The sequence below is a fragment of the Phaethon aethereus genome (assembly GCF_964289735.1).
Source record: "Phaethon aethereus genome assembly, chromosome: 26".
Lineage (NCBI taxonomy): Eukaryota > Metazoa > Chordata > Aves > Phaethontiformes > Phaethontidae > Phaethon > Phaethon aethereus.
The window spans coordinates 2,134,232-2,151,555 of NC_138602.1; the positions used below are offsets into that span (position 1 = coordinate 2,134,232).

At 51.7% G+C, this 17,324-nt stretch overlaps 1 protein-coding gene across 1 annotated transcript; it reads left to right on the forward strand.

Annotated features, from left to right (window-relative positions):
* Nucleotides 1–5,544: 5,544 nt before the first annotated feature.
* Nucleotides 5,545–15,255, forward strand: ACER1 (alkaline ceramidase 1; the record flags this gene model as incomplete). Its single annotated transcript, XM_082010855.1, has 6 exons — nt 5,545–5,637; nt 11,622–11,736; nt 12,116–12,254; nt 13,413–13,550; nt 14,132–14,269; nt 15,087–15,255. 6 exons carry the CDS (start codon nt 5,545–5,547, stop codon nt 15,253–15,255), a joined length of 792 nt encoding a protein of 263 aa, XP_081866981.1.
* Between the last annotated feature and the right edge of the window lie 2,069 nt (nt 15,256–17,324).

The window sequence follows — 17,324 nt, forward strand, 5'->3', positions numbered from 1 at the left end:
TGGTCAGATTGGCAAAGACTGTTGGGTTAACTGGTATGGCATCCTGCCTGGAGTAAAGATAATAGAGTGCCTGGGTGATTGCTCAATGATGATGGATTGGTGGGGAATTTCTCTTGGACCCCGAGACCAACCCTCTGGGGCCTGACAAGGCTTGTGCTCTTCTCCTCTGGAGGCTGACTTGCACAAGTACCAGGGCCATGATGTTGTAAAGAGCAGGTGTTTCAGACATTTGAGACTTTAAAGCCACACCTCGCGTGGGGTGCAATCTGTCCTTGCTGTTGCTACTGATGCTTTTTGGTTGCCTGGAGCCCCTGCCCTACCTGGTGAAGAAATAGATATTTACAGCTCTGCAGATGTAAGAATGGGTACATTGCTCCCGGTAGGCTATACAGCAGCAATGGAGACAAATGCTTTCATTTGGCTGTGTAAAGCACATCCAGCTTTAGCATGTCTCCTGCTGCTGTTATTATTTCTTCCAGACCGCGATTTGCTAAACAGCTTCCAAACCAAGCGGAGGACACGATTCTTGCCCTGTGGAGCCACGAATGACAGGGATTATCTGACTGTTCAGTGTTCGGGAGGCTTCCAGGTCACCTGCCGGTGTTTTTATACCTGGAAGCATGAAATTGCAGCCCTGGAGCTAAAGCCATGTACCAGAGGCAAAGGAGCTAGCAGCGGGTTGGAGCCTGTCCAGGCTGCTTCGGGGCCTTCCTGGACACAGGCAGAGTGATGCAGCAGGACAACAGCGAACCAAACTGCCTGCGTTCCCTTCCCAACTCACCCACGGCCGCACTGTCAGAATGGAGCGAAGTCGTTTTGTCTCCTTCCACCCCAGGGCTCTGACTCACGCTTGCTGAGCAAACGGCAGCGGGGATGAGGGACGCAGCACTCCCACCTCACCCTCCCTGCGCTGGCAGTTTGCTACTGCCCCTCTGCTGACACTCACAGCCCCACACCAGCCAAGGCGATACAGACGGGCACGTGCCTTTGAGCCGCAGCTTCTCCAAATGGGCTTTAAAAAAAAAAAATACCCCGTCACCAGCAGTTCAGGTGGAAGCCTCCATCTGACGTGCCTTAGGACAAGGCAGGGTAGCCTTGTCTTAACAACCTGAAGTTAAATGACTGGATTCTCCCAAACTTGCTGGCCAGAGTCCCCACTTCCCTGTTTCGGGGGCACCAGCAGCAGAACTGCTTCCTCACCACGGCGTGTGAGTATGCAGTTCTATAACGCTTGCAGTTGGGCCCTGAGGCTGCAGGCTCAGCCCTGGTGAGAGCCCCTGCCCCTTCCACTGCTTAGGCTCAGTGCAATCCCCTCGGACCCCGCTGCCTGCCCAAGGGATGACAGAGAGGCAGAGGAGCTGGGGTGAGGCTATCCAGATTAAAGCATGTGCCATATCACAAAGCCGGGGATGCTGCCTCGGATGTGGGCTCTTGCAAGACGGCATCAGTCCCAGGGAGCAGGAAGGGAAGAAGCTAAGGGAACAGGATGACGAACAAACCTTGTCCTTGGCGTTTCTCTGCAGAAGAGACACATCTGAGTGAGCCGAGATGCCATGTGTTAGAAGAAAGGTGGAGGGGAGACAGCAAGTCTTAGCAATGAGGTGAGTGAGGACTCTGGGTGAAGCTTTGTGAGAAAGAAGTCTCAAACACAGGGAAGATTAGGGCAGCCTCTGTGTAAGTCTCACACGAGACCCAGAAAGCTTCACCCCCATGGTCCCCAGGCACCCCCACCTCCCCAGCCCACTCCCATGTCAGCATCTTCAGCACCCCAGACCCTTCTGACCACAGGCAGGAGGATGTAACCATGAGGAGGAGCTGGGAAGGAGGACTCACCAGGAAATCAGCCTCTCTATGACCTGAATGCTACTTATTGATGAATCAGGGAAGATGCAGATTCATGACAGCCTCCCCAGTTATTTATTCACTGTGTGGCACAGGATATATCAGCGATGCTTGGGTGCTTTGCTCATGCCAAGGATGCCAGAGGTTTTGGGGTGGGAACAGTCATTCTTTTCAAAGATGTTCATATAGGCCAGGCATCACGTGTCTGGGCAACAATCAGGCTTATTTTCAATTCCACCTCTGCCACCTTCCCTGGCCAGCACTGTACCTCACCTGCCTCCCTTCGCCGTGGGATGGGCAAGTCACCACTTGCTTCTCACTGAGATCCCCTGGGGAGCTGTGTACCTTCTTTCAGCATGGGAGCTCAGTCTCCTACTCACATGGTCCATCGAGGAGTTACAAGTGAATAAGAAGCAAATTCATTCCAGACTTCCTCAACCACGGTCCAGCCATCCAGGGGGTGAGAGCAGCTCGCTGGGGATTGCCTCTGGTCTTCTGCTTCAAGCCGCATCCTCTGTCCTTGAAAGACACCCAGCCTTGACTTAGTGGTATGTAACGGAGGCTCCACCATGTTGTAATATAAGCTGCTTCAGTGGTTAATTATGCTCTCATTTCAAAATGCATGTGGATTTGTGAGGCTTTTGTAAGCCCTGGCATCTTTAGGAGGTGTTGCACAGCTCAGGTCTCCCAGGTACACTCCTTTTTATAGAATTATCAAAATAAATGGCTAAGCTTCCCAAAGAGCCAGTCCCCAGGGCAAATCTGAAGTGTAACAGCAAAGGCTGCTGTTTGATCCCTACTCTTCAGGGAGCACATGGACAGGGACACCTTGGATCTTGGTCTGACCCTGCCCTGTGATGCTGAACGTGGTGACGACTCTGCTCCAGCAGGAAGAGTTGACCAAATAATAAGATTTAATGTTCAAGAGAGCAACATATTTCTTCTTTTCCCAACCCTAAATGGAGGAAAAAATGTTGATTTTTAGGAAAAGTTTAATTGCTGCCAATTTTCTTGACATCTTGAACAGGATTCAGGAAGAAAATGTTTGCAAAGCAGTCACCCAAAAGTGTCCTATTCCGCCAACTCTTTAACTAAGTAACAAAATAAACTAGCTAGAAGAACTGTGATTTATTCTTTATGATAAAATTACTTTTGACAATAAATCAGTAGTTGGGGACAAGTTGAAAAGTGGTTGGAAAATGAGGCAGCATCAGCTTGCTGCGTGTTTTTTGGGGAAAACTGTTCTATTGGTTTTTAAGCAGCTCTGTAAGGGAGGCTGTATGGATCGGTCCCTCCCCTGGGAAAAACAGGGTTAGGATTGGGGTGTGTGCGCGTGCGCAGGTAACCTGCCTAGGGGCACACTGATGATTTCAGACTGCATTTCTACCTGCTCTTCCAACCTTTCCAGCTCACGCTTCTCTGCCCTCCCTCTCTGCCCCTGCCCATTTGGGTGCACAGATATAAACCCTCCAGCCAATATGTTTCCTCTGGGGGACTGGAAGGTTTGCCTGGAGGGTGCACATGGCTCTCGTCTCATCCCAACGCTTTCCCTAGAGACGGAGCAAGGGTATTTCCTGGCGGCTGCTCCTGGTGAGCTCACACCGTGGGCACTCCTTCAGAGCTAGAGCGGCAGGGCAGGTTACTGCTCCAGCTTTGCTAGAAACCTTGGAGCTCCTGACGCTTTGCCTCACCGCGTGGAAGCAGTGCTGGTCTATCTCAAGGGAACGCAGGTAAGCCAGGCTGGGATGAGTGGCGAGCTGCAAGCCAGCAGCCACTGGGCACTCTGGTCATTGCTTCCATTTTTCTGTTCCCTTTTTCTTCTTCTGTTTCATGTCTCCTCCATCCCTTCACCACCTCTCGACTGACATCTGTTCAGCTAGGAGATGGGACTTACCATCTTGGGTCTGATTCTTTTTTTACCCTATGCAACCACTTGCATCGCTGTAGAAGTGTAATGCAGAGCACCAGGGATCAGGAGTCACTGTGGTGTGAATGAGCACATGGAAACCCAAGATCATGAAGAAGCAGACCTCAAACCAATCTGCCTGCCATCTATTTTATTTTTCTTCTGTAGCTGTGATCTCATCTGCTCTGGGGAACCAGCCAGGCAGGAATAAAGAGAGGGCATCATTAACTTGCAATTGTAAAAGAACAGTGGAGGTTTATCCACAAGTCAGTTTATCTGGTTGGAGCAGGAGGTTACAGAAGAGCTTGTTCGTATTAGTGTTACACTCCTGTGTTTTCTCCCTTTGAACTTCTTCTTAGGAAGAGAAGCAGAGGAAGCTGTGGTAGGTTCACACCACTGCACACCTACAGTAACTGCCGAACTCAGTGGTGTTGCTCAGCTGACATTGGTGTAAACAGGGACTTGACTGTTTCTCCGCAAGAATGTGATCAACTGATGAGTGGTTTTATGATAAACTTCCCTTCCCTGTGTTAGGCTCAAAGCTGAAAAGATTTTCAAAGAAAACAGAGCTGTTTTCCATCAGTGCCTTGGGAGCTCAGAGATGTTACTGAAGTGCTTGGTGTCACCCTGGTACCTGCTTGTTCTGCAGAGCTAGAGAAGCACAGCCGGATGGGTTAGTTCAACACTGCATCCAGGGACTCAGCTGCTCAGCTCCAGGGAATTTCTGTGGCTCTTGTGTACCAAATACCCAGCTGCTAGGGTTTGGATGGTGCTTCCACACACCTCTAAGGTTGGCACCCCTCTTTCAGCTTCTAAAATAGCTCCAAAGTCTCAAGGATCTGAAACAAAATATGATCAATAGGAAACTTGATCAGAACTTTTACCTTTTCAAATTAATAAGAGAGGGATGAGAAATGACGCTCACACTGAGGACAGGAAAGTCTTCAGCATGGGGAAGAAAAACAAGCAAAAGGTTAGATTTTTTTTTTTAGAATCCCACTTGTAACTGAAGCTTCTGCCACTATGAGGGGCCAGGCTGGAGGAACTGGCAGTGGAAAGCCCACTCAAGGTGAAGCTCTGATGCCTTTCACTGGGAAACCGGGACGGAGCTTGCATGGGAGCACATTCAAAGTGAAATCACTGCCACTGAAGAGACACCTCCCAGCGCCTTTGCTCTGCACCCCCAGGACTCCGGCAATACCCTGGTGCTCCAGGGCTGAGCTTGCATAAGATGAGCTCCAGCCCTCAAGAAGATGCTGAGAAACGACTAAGGAGAACAGAGCCAATGAGCAATAAACTCTGTAGAGTTGTCCACTCCCAAAAGGTAGCTGACAGCCTACAAAGTACAGGGAAGTCCTCTTGGCAGAAAGATCTGAGTCATAAAGAAAGTGAAGAGAAGGGAGAAGACAGGGTGACAAGGACAGGGCTGAAATGGGGAAGCATCGCGTGGCAGCAATGAACCCTGATGAGAGATGTTAATGCCATGGATGGGGCTGTGGTGACCATTCCCAGGCTCAGAGTTCAAGAACATTTCCTAGGCTGATTTGTCACTCCTGCATCGTGGGGAGAGAGAAGCAAATACTCTGCAATATGATGCGTGCTGCGAAGAGGATGAGCCTTTCATAGCAGGGTAAGGATGCTGTGCTTGAGCAGGCTGGTGCAACGTGCGCGCGCGTGTGAGCAAGCGGCAGGCAGGCAGAGCGCGCTTCTCCCCTTTCCATGTGGGTGCGCAGCACACTCCTTCTCCCTGTGCAAAACTAACCCACTCCTCTCCTTTTTGCAAAGGTGGCCCAACAATGCCGAGCATATTTTCCTACCAGAGCGCTGAAGTCGACTGGTGTGAAGGCAACTTTGAGCGCTCGACGATCATTGCGGAGTACTATAACACCGTGAGTGTGGGCGCATCCGAAGGGCAGGCTGGGGCGCGAAGGCAGCCGGCTCCAGGCACCCAGGAGCTGCTTTTGGGAGACAAGACGGGACAACCTTGTTTTCTCTCCTCCTGCTCACTCCTTTGAACTTCCTGGTGTTGGAGGGTGCTGGTATGGGGAACACTTTCTGAGCTTCAGGTAAATCATGGGACTTTTATTGCTTACAACAGCCAGTTGCTCACAAAACGAGCTGGGGTCAGGGGTACTTCTGGCACGTGTGGGGCTGAGTTCCCAGTGAGAAAACTCTGGCGGTGCTCCTTAGCCCAGATTTGTGAGATCCTGTTATACCAGTCCTGCAGCTCTCCTGCCAACTGGGGTAAGTCCCACACAGGGCTCATCTATTCCAGCTAAATGTACAGGAGTGGCAAAATGAGAGACAGCACTTGCATGAACCATGTCAGGCAGGTTGGAAATCCGGAACTCGAGACAGAGGAAAGCTGGTGCGTGAGCCAGTTTCACCTCCTATGATCCTTTATAATTCAGACTCCATCCAGCGCCAGTCCCTTAAATGCAGCCTCCTGGCTTAAGCGCGGCTTAGAAGCATCCGTATCTGTCTGCAGAGGACTCGGTAGATAACCAGTCTCTGCAAGCATGTCCTTCTACCTCAGTGCAATTACAGGCTAGCAGGGGTGCGAGGCATGTGGATTTACAACCTTCCAAAGGCCTTGTTTACAACTTTTAGCAATTACTGTCTAACACTAGAAGTTCTTGCTCTCATGGAAATGTCTCTTCCTCTTTTTTTAAAGCATTTCCTGCTTTTAATAAATTGCCTATAATAACGACAATTTCCCCACCCGAGTCCCTCAGCTCCCCAGCTCTAATTGCCCGGCCAGGGTCTCGGAGGAGGGGAGCTCAGGCTGTGTATAGTCACTTCTCTTTGAGGGAGTTAACAAATAAAGATCTGCCAGTCCAGAGCAAATCCTGCTTCCCTCTGGCATCCAACTGAATGTGTTGTGCTGTTGCCTGTTTACCGGCACTGCATCTCTGCCGGATGAGCTCAGAGCAAGGCATAACTAGCAAGGAGATACAGAAATCACTTATACTTACATCAGTATTTCAAATGTAGCTGGAGACGCCAAAGAGCTCTGTGTTTTGGAGCGTTGCTGGCAACGCTGAAGAGGGGCTGATTTCTACACAGAGCAGGAAATCGGAAAGTTATGTTTTTAATCAGAATTCACTCTGGGAGATAAATTTGCCTCACCTTCTAGTTTAGCACATAGGCAGCATTTTTAAAATTTGTCTTTGGAGCTGAGACCCCATTTTCACAAGGATCCTGATTTACACCCAGACTGTCAAAGTGGTTCAGGATCCTTAACACACCCTGCAGGATTTTTTCCAGTGATTAAATTAGACCCTGTTCCTCTCTATATGGGAACACAGGGCACCTCCTCCCCAGCAGAGAAAGAGCTTTTTTTGGTCTCTGCACTGATCTCCTTCTTGCCTTTTGGCTCGCTTTTACCAGTCCACGGAGCTCAGCAGAATTCCTGTGCAGATGGAGGGTACCACTTCTGCAGTTTCTGCCTTAAGATGTGATTTCCACTTAGAGAAAGCAGAAGAGATTTAAACCTGCCTTGATAGCTGCCTACATCAGGGCTGGCATGTGATCTCCTGTCCAAACAAGGGGAGGCAAAAGAGCAAACCCTCCTAAAAACTGCTGCTGTCTGAGCATCTGACCACAGCCCCAAAGGCTGCACCATGCTCAGGGCCAGACCTTGTAACCAAAAGCAGGCAGGAGCATCACCCCTTCATCAGTCTGCACACACTGGCTGGCATTGCCTGGCTCTCACCCCTTGCAGCAGCACCAGGGGAGCCCTCTTCATGCCCCAAGGATCAGGCTCCTTGCGATGTGTCCTAAAGAGGACATAGAAATCTGAACGGGCTGAGATCCCTAGCTATCCCTGCTGGCTGGCAGCACGCTGCAGATCCAGGTGGGGTTCAGAGAACTATCCCAAATGTGATCCTAACAGCCCAGATCTTCTCTTCGCTCCTCCATTCATTTGTTCCCCATCTTCAGATTGCTTCCTCCCTGCGGCAAGCTTTATGGGCCTTATCTCACTGGTCTGTCCTGAGATAATTATATCAATATTGACTTTCAGAGTTTGCCAGAGTTTTAGACTAGCTGGGAATCCAGCCAGCTCCTACCCAAGGCTCCTGCCCCACTAAATCAGCAGGGCTTCCTAATGGAGCATCCTCTTCAACATCTTCCCAACACTGCCCATGGCTCAAGCAGAGTAGTTTTGTGCCAGCAGCAGCAGTGTGCTGCTGAGAATTGCTCTGTGCCAGCCTCACTCTCAGGTCTGCTTGGGTTGGATGCTTTTTCTTAGAAATAAGCACCAAAGGTATGAGCAAAGAATGTAAACAGTATCTTTAAGTACCTAATAATACATGGTGGCTCGTGATTGGATGCAGTTCAGCAACAAAGCACTAACTATTTATAGTGACTCAGTGACCCAGAAATGTATTGTCTTCTGCCTGTTCGTAGGAGAACAGTATTGTGCTACATGAGGGTCATCAGTCAGGGACTTGTCTTTCTACCCTCATTTCTTTCCTGAAATGACTGATCCAGGATGCTGGTAATGACACCCAAATCCTCAGCAGTCTCCCTGGCAAAGCAGCAAGAGCTCTGACACTGCCGTATGTTCAGAGCTCTCAGATGCTTCATCGAACGGTGGAGATAAGATCAACTGCAGGTGCAAATTACCTAGATATGCCCAGAGAAGCACTCACTTTCAGAATGTGTCTGAGCCGTGGTGTGCGCCCCAGCCCTTCGCACAGGCTCAGTAACACCGCGGCACCGCAGACGCGTCGCTCTTTTGCCTGCCCAGAAAGTCCCGGGCAGGAGTACGGCAGGTCCTTGCCCGGCACTCTGCAAACACTAGACAAACAGCTGTTTCCTGCCCCAAAGCACCGGCATGACATTGCGATGTCAGGACACGCAGCCTCATCTTCTGCTACACAGGTCTGGCTATTAGGAACTTGCTATACAGGTCTGGAGAGCCTCTGAGGTATTCACTTCTGTCTTTGGCCCCGTGGGCTCTTCTGTCAGCTAAAGCTGGTTTGCTGGCCTTTAAGTGAATGAACGCACTCCAGTGAGTCTTGCAGGAATCTTCTTTCACTACAGAAAATTCCTGCCTTGAGTAAGGACCAGCACATGCCTTGGCTGCTCTAGCGCTGCTGCCATGCTCACAGAGCCAGGCAGATCTCTGCAAACCAGCATCTCCTGTCCCAATTTGTATTGGAGGCTTGTCCTCACCCTGACATGGATGGAGATGCAAACAGGTTCTCTGCAGGTCTCTCCCTCCATCTGAGGTTGCAAAGTGCAACAAGAGTTGCACAAGCCTTGGGGCCTGTCCCATGATCCTGCTAATGCACCATGATTAGAGCCATGTCGCTGATCCCAGTCTCACTTTTCTCCCAGTGAAAGAAGCAAATACCAGTATAGGCGGGCTTGGCTCAGGCACCTGGACGAGTAACTCACACTTGTTAGGAAGTGGGACATCGCTGTGAGCTCACACAATGGAACACCACGGGGCTGAGTCCCTCTCACAGGTCAAATTCACACCTCGTCTCCATCACCACTCTCTTATCTCCCTGGCATCCCAGGCAGAGGGAGCTGGTGCCTCCTGGCCAGTACGTCCCAGCTAGGTATAAGGAGAAGCCATGCTGGGGGGAGCAGCATGAGCAGACTCTGGAAAAACTAATGAGAGGGTTTTTTTACTGGGAGCAAAACCCTCCTAACCACGGTTGAAATGGAGCTGGCCACATCCTAAAGGGAAGCTATAAGACAGCACTTGCGCATCAGGGCTTGGACCCGATGGCTGATGAATACCACATCAGCCCATGTGTGTCCCCACAGATGCAGTTTCGTAGCAGCTCTCCCCTAAGCTCTGAGTTTGGCTGCTCTGCAAGGAATCACTCTATCTTTTTAGCACTATTGGCACAGTTCCCCTGATTATCCCTCCCGTCTGATATCTGATCTTGCACATCTCATTCTGAATTAATGAAGCGATAACATTGCTATCATGTAATTAATGGCACTGTCGCAATGCCCACTGCAGCAGGGATTCAGACCTTTCTATACGTAATCTCAAACTCCTGCATTTCTTCACTTTGACCTGCATGCTGGCACTTGCATACTGCTGCCTTTTCTACAAGCATTTTCTCTCTCCTTGCTACCCCTGCTTGTCTTCCAAAAGCCTCTTTAACCATTTCACAGGAAAAGAAATGTTTGCAACACAGTTGTTACTTTAACACATGGTTTGGTTTCTCGATCATTTCCGAACAGTTTGACCTCAAGTGTGCAAGTGGGACCAGCACTTCTCTTTTCATAGCTGGAACGGGAACAGGCCTGGATTTGGCTCTAAGCACCTACAGAAAACCAATACACTTGGCCTGAGAATTGCTGTTAATGGGAGCATCAACTTGTTTCATGAAAGCCTTAGTGAAATTCAAGATTAATCTCCAGGTGTTAAAGGGAATAGAGACCTTACATTAACTGTGAATTGTGTTTCCCTCTGGAATATGAGAGGGTGTGTTTCATATGTATGACAACAACCCTGTGATTTGCAGCCCTGTTACCATAAACTTAGATCCCATGGGACATCACAAGCCAAGCATCGATTTTGCAGTTTACCTGGTGCATGTAAGGGCTGCTGAGGGGTGAGACTCCAGCTGTGGAGGTCAGATTCCAGGGTTGGGGTCTGGGTCAGCATCTATCTGAAAGATGAAAGGAAAAGGATTGTCAGGGTGAGATAAAAGTCACCCTGGTGGCTTGCCAAATGGCATTTTAGCAGATGGCTTTTCCCTGCTCTTCCAAAGCCCCAAAGAGCTGTCTGGCAGGTAAAACATGGCACCACGGTCCCAACCTTTCATGAGCTAGAAACACTTTCCCTGTGGAGGCTGTGCTTCCCTGTGATATCCCTTTACTGAGTTTGCAAGATCTGGTGAAAAAGCCCAGGTAAGAACCCAGAGAGGGTAAGGATTATTTCAGACTTCATTCCCAGGTAGCTGCAGGGTGGAGCGGGCCTGATCCAGAAGACAGGTCCAGGCTTTGGGCACTCACTGCTCCTCCCCAGCTCCCACACTTTGCCCATCAGCATCTGCTATTCCCCAAAGCACTGGCACCTTCAGCCAGCCCAGGCAGCAGCAACAGGTTGAGCCCCAGTACCATCCCCTCCGTCCCAGACAAATCAAAGTCTGTCCATGAAGCAATTTTGCAGAGTTGGAAATCAGGGCAGAATAATTTCACTGCATTCATTTGCTAGGTATGTTTAAAGGAGGTTTATGACTTCATGTAATTACTAGTGTCCAGAATACCTCTCCCCCAGGCCAGGTGGCTTCACACATGACACTACAGGATGTCACCTCAGTCCTGTTCCCACCTACCAATGTCCTGCTTGTCCTGCTGCTCTCCACCTCACTTAACACCCACTCCCAGTTAACAATGGTTTCCCTGACTGCGGCTTGTGGTGGTGGCCTAGCTCCTCGCACCCACCTAGCCCCTCACAGGGCGCTGGCTGCTGGCCAAAAGGGGCAGAAGCCACCCAGAGAGTTTTTGGCAGGTCTGGGTTGACAGGAGAGGGGGGTGGCTGCAAAGAGAAAGGCTTTGTCAGCTTGCTTGAAGACACTGGGCAGCTGAAGCTAAACCATCACCTGCAAGGGGCACACCAGCTTACCCTGGGCTTGCTGGCCCCAGAGGTGCCTGCGGGGAGAAGACAGATGTCTGCAGCCATTGCTGTCACAGCAATAGCTGTCCTTCCAGTTCCAGCCTGGCTTCTCGAGAAACGCCTCTGCCCTCTCCTTGTGCCAAGAGTAATACCTGCCTCTACGCGATGCTTTCCACGAGAGATCAGTATCCTCTTTGCACATAGAGATACTGAGGCACATGGTGGGATGGGACTTGCCCAAGATCATGCAATAAGCTGAACGTGCCTCTTGTTTTTCAGATCAGCAATGTAAGCTTCTTTGTCCTTTCTCCTGCCCTGCTCTACCTGAACCGGCAGTACCGTCAGCAGCGTGCCTTGCCCTTGTATTTCTTCTCTGGCCTGCTCTTCTGTGTAGGTGGGTACCAAGGTTGTAAGAAGACCAGACGCATTGCCAGAGTACACAACTGTTCATTCATGATAACTTTGGCTTTGGAGGCTGGTTCTTAGTGGCCCAAAGCACAGGGGCAAGCTCAGGTGGGAAACCGAACAGCCGTGTCTGTCTGAAGCCCTGCAGCTCATGGTTCCTGCTGGCTGTGGATGCACAGTTTCCAGCTCAGTAAATCCCCACAGTGCTGTGTGGACTGACTCACTCAAGTCTCCATTAATGCCAAGGTCCATGCCCTGCCCTTCAGGAATGGTGTGTCTTTAGGAATGCCCCCCAAGAACTTTCCAGGCCACACAGGCTTGTGTGAAGATGGAGCTTTGCTGACACAAGCTGCCCTTGCTCCTTGCAGGTATCTTCTCCATGTACTTTCACATGACCCTGAGCTATGTGGGACAACTCTTGGATGAGCTCTCCATCCTCTGGACGCTGGCTGTGGCATATTCTTTTTGGTACCCAAGGGTTTACTTCCCCAGGTGCATCAAGAGCAGGTATGACTTAGAGGATCATAGGGTTGCAGGCCCAGAGGGGAGGGATGGGACATTGACATTGATGTGTGTGACCCACAGATCCCCCCCAGCCCACAGCCAGCTCCCCTGTAAGGGGTCAGTGTTGAGGTTACTGCAGTTTGCTTTGGGACAGTCCTTCCATCACTCAGTGGTGGATGTGCTGACAGAGGAAGAGTAAGAAACCCTCCCACAGGGAAGGGCTGTGCTGGGCTCCTGTCGACTGGACCTGCTTGTCTTTTTGAAGTCGCAGAGGAAATTTTGCATGGAGAATTTAAAAATTAATTAGGAAATTAAATGTTCCTGAGCACTGCCATTCAATTACCCAAGCTGTAAAAATGTTATAGTATTCCCTGCCACCCACAGAGAGCTTTCCCTGGAGGCTGGTGGGGTTTCCCACAGGACAAGTTGATCCAAGTTAACACCCCACTTTTCAAAGGTTGTTTGCAGGAGGGCTGGCTGGCCTAGAGGAGCTCAGCAGAAAGGATGGGGCGTCTAGGTGAGCATGGATCAGCAGAAACAGGAACCCATCAGGGCTTTGCTCAAAGGATGGTCCCATCCTGGTAGGCTTGCTGGAGCCCTCTGAGCCAGCGCAGTTAGAAGCCTTGCAAAGGCCTGCTCCAGTTCTGCTCTTCCCATGCCAAAGAGGGGGTCACCAGGAGTTCACTGTGGAGACATAGTTGGGGGAGAGGGGAAGGGACTTGGGAAGGGATTTGCATGTGAAAGGCCCCTCTGAGCCCTATTGTTGTTCAGTCAGCCCAAATCTGCATGTTTGCAAGGCTCAAGCCTCTTCCCACCACTGCTGGGACTCCTGCTTTGCAGCCCTTCCTGGGGAAAGCTCCCAAAGCCTTTGCCTCTCGAAGCTCGTCTCTGGCATCACCATGAAAGTGCACAAGTTACATTCTGGGCTATGTTCCCTGCTCTGTCACGGACTAACTGGGGTGCTTTGGGCAAAGCACAGATATAAACAGGTACCTCAGCCTTCCTGCCAGGACTACTGCAGAGGTTGAGGTCAGCCACGTGCAGACTGGAGGTGCTGGAGAAGGGTTTCCTCTCTCAGGCCATGAGCATAACTTCTTGCGTCCTTATCCTTCCATACTGTGATCCCTGGGGGCACTGACACTTACTCCCAACTCCCTTTAGGAAGCACTTCTTCTGGTTGAGTGGTGTCACCACAGTGATCAGTACCTTGATGTCCTTCATCAAACCAGCATTCAATGCCTATGTGCTCAACTGCATCGCCTTCCACCTGCTGTACCTGACATGGTGTGAGCTGAAAAAGTAAGGAGGGGGCTGAGAGGGGTTATCTTCAGGTCCATTGCATGTTCCTGGTAGGATCACACGTGGCAGGGACTCTGTGCACAACAGTGAATTGAGCCCAAGTCTTCATCAGTCACATGTTGGACTATCAGCTCTGCAAAGAATTGGGGCTGCCTGGGAGGGACCAGGAAGTGGCAGAGGCAGGACTGTGGGCAGAAGGATACAAGAAGGCCATCTGGCCCAGGTGCCATGCAGAATGGGGACAATCCATGGGACAAGTGTATCTTCTCCTCCCCAGCTGCCATCTCTGCAGCTTTTTCCCCTTTGTGGGGGATTCGGGAACCAGTGTGGGGTTGGGAGACCCCACGAGGATCTGGGGAGAAAGACGAGAGTGCCTTGGCATCTCCTACCATCATCCTCACCCACAGAAAGTCAGAAACCCCTCTACAGAGCCACACTTCTCTGGTTCTTGTGGTCTGATGAATACTCTCCAGAAGAAACTGTGATTTGCTCTGCACTTGCAGACAGGAACCAGCTCTCTTTAAAACTCTCTTTCCTTCTAACACGATACTCTGCTCCCTCACCCTCACTGTGTCTTCCAGGTGCAATGACAAAAGGGTTCATCGGATGGCCGCAGCCATGGTCGTGTGGTGGGTACTGGCCATCAGCAGCTGGATAAGTGACAGGTGGCTCTGTGGGCTCTGGCAGGCTGTCAACTTCCCCTACTTCCACAGCTTCTGGTAAGGGCTCCAGCACAGAGGCAGGAACCCCAGACCAAACATTTCAGGGGCTGAAGGGCCGCAGCTAAGGAGAGGTGGCAGCAGGGATGTGATATCTGACCAGGGAGCAGCCACATCTCTGCCCAACCTTCTGCCTCTTTCCTGTGTCACTATTAATGTTGCTCCTCACCCTGGCCCCAGCCCAAGGATTTGGTCCTAATCACTGCTTAATATCCCCTACCTCCTCTGCAACAGCCAAATGGTGTTTTGCAAGTGAAATTGTTCTAAAAGTCCCTCCAGGTAAGCAGCTCGCTTTCAAAAGGCTGCATCTGCTCCCAGGAAGCTGCATGAAGTGCAATGTTCCTTGAGTTATTTTAATAGCCAAACTGAGAGTGATTTGCTTGGGCAAGACATTTCGGTGCCTGGCCAAATGTGGCTGTAAGTGCTGCACACAGTGCGCATTCTCAGATTCATCCTCAAAAATCACTGGGGTGACTGGGACAGATACCCAGTGCTGTTGGGCTAGGCCAGGCAAGGTGGAATGGGTGGTTTTGCTTGCGGCGTAAGGCCCTATATCACTCCATCCCCTCTGCGCACAGAATTGTCCCAGCCCCAGCTCACAGACCTCTTCTAAGATTTCCCTGTAGACACAAACCCTGCAGGACCCGCACTCCCTGCAGCCCTCGCGCATCATGAGATTGGGACCTTTGCCTGCCATCGCTGCACCCCTTGGCTCTAGCCTCACGGTGGCAATGACAGCCACACACCGCTACAAAGTGCAGGAGGAGAGGATGGAGTTACCCCTGTCCAACACATGTTTTTTTGGTTTCCTTGCCAGGCATGTGCTGATTGCCATGTCCCTCCTATACTGCTGCCCACTGGTCATCTACTTTGACGTCAACTATGAGATGCCGTCGTTCAAGCCAAAGCTAGGATATTGGCCCAGCGACTCTTGGCCTATTGTGGTGCCTTACATTGCCCTGGAGGAACCCCACAAGCAGTGCTAGAGCTGGTTGCCCTCAGGCATCCCTCGGGCACAGAGTGCATGATGCACACGTGTGCGTCCGCATGGGCAACACCTTGGCTATGTGCCTCTTCCTTGGATAACGGCAATGTGGCTAGCGGATGGGGCAGGGAGCAGCTGAGGCCTCGTGATGCCTGGCATGAAGCAGAGTGGGAGCCCACAGGTGCCTTGGAAGACTCTGCCCAGACTGGTGTCCGGGGAACCGAAGATCTCCTCCTCCAGCAGATCCCGACTGAGAAGCGGAGGGAGACGGTGCTTCTTCTGTGTCTTCTGCATTAGTCAAGCGGCAGCACCCCTTGCTGACAAGGGCACAGCGGAGAACACAGAAGCCGAACTGGTGACAGCTGGGTTTGTTGGGGCTGCTTTAATTATTATTATTAATTTTATTTATTGATGTATGTGGTCTTGCTCAGGAGAGCTATGCATTAAAGCTATGGACACTGACTTGCACTGAGCCCCTTTCCTTCCCCTGACTGCACCACAGCCCCTGTTATCTGCCAGTCACTCCCACAGACAGGGTGGCCCAAGCTCTCTCTATAAAGAGAAATCCTCCTGGGTCACAGCCCGGAAGAGGCTCTGCTGACCCAGGTCCTGGGGTGCTCTACCCCAGGCTCTACCCCTTCTTCAGCCCCCCGTGGCCCTTGTTCCTCCCCAGCTCTGACAGTCTCCAATGGCCATGTGTAACTTGGAGACTCCTCTGCTTGCTGAAAGGGATGGCTAGTGGCAGAGCACGAGGTAAGGAAAGGAGCCAATACATTAGATAAACATGTCAGTACCTTTGCAAGAACAAAGACAAGATGTAAAGCCTCAGAGAAAGACCACTGCTGTGCCACGGGTATGAAGAAATGCGTTCCAGGTGCTCCCCACAGCATAACAGTGAAGAAGTTGCTCTCGCGGCCACGGGACATGCTCCTGTTCTCCGAGCCTTGCTGCTTTACAGTGACGAGTTGAACCATGTCGTGGGTCTGGGCCCTCGCACAACCAGCGGGAGCCATCTCTGGAGAACACCAAGAGTGGCTGAGGTTGGCTCCCTGCAACGCAGCCAGAACAAGGCAATGTCACTCCAGGGACCACAGGATTCTTGGGCCCTGTCAGTAAAGCAAAAGCAGAAGCACTCTGGGCTTAGCCCCCGAGGCCGAAGGCGCTGCGCAGCCTGCCACGCAGCGCCTGTGCCGTGGGTGGCCCTCCTGTGGCCACTGCTGCCTCGTGGGTCCCTCTGCAATGGTCCCCAGAGCCGCTAGATGGCAAATTTGGCTCATGAAGCCCGAGCAATATTTCATCTTGGGAAAAGGATGTCTTGCGCAAGGACTGAACCCTCAGGCCGGGTCCCCGGCCCTCTCCATCCCTCGGCACCGGGGTCAGACACCCCTCCGCCAGCATGGCCACCGATGAGACACCTGCACAAGGTGGAGGACAAGGGGGACTCTGAGCCCCTTGCCTCTCCATGCCGGTGCCCACCTCCTCCTCTCTTTGCCTCTTTGTCTCCCCTGCGTGCCATCACTCTTGCTTCTCCTCCCATCACTCCGTCTCCCTTTCGCTGACCCTCCCCATTTCGCTCCCTCTTGCTCTCCCTGCTGCCTCACCCCTTCCCCAGCCCATCGCATTCTTCTACAGCCTATTAATAACTTCTGGGCAATTGCACCGGGTCCCTGCTGGGCTCGGCCCCTCCGTCGGCACGGCCCTGCGCAGCCACTGAGCGCGTCGGCAGCAAGTTCAAAAGTGCAGCGGGGCTTTCACAGCCCCTCTCCTCGTCAGGGGGTGGAGGAGGCCGCTGGAAAAGAAAGGCGGCGTTGCCAGGGAGCCTGGCACAGGAAAAGGGGGTCACCTTCACCTCTGACGGGACCTCCGGAGATGGACAGGCGCCAGCAGCCCTGCGGGCCGGAGATGCTGAGAGCGCCACGAAGGGATGGAGGCCAGGGCGTGGGCAAGGAGGGCTAATTGGTCGCCTCCGGACATGGAGCTGGTGTGATGCTCGGCGGAGAAACCCAGCGGCAAAATCCCCCGTGCAGTATGGTAATAAAGGAGGTGTCCCGGGCGCTGCTGCCTTGAGAA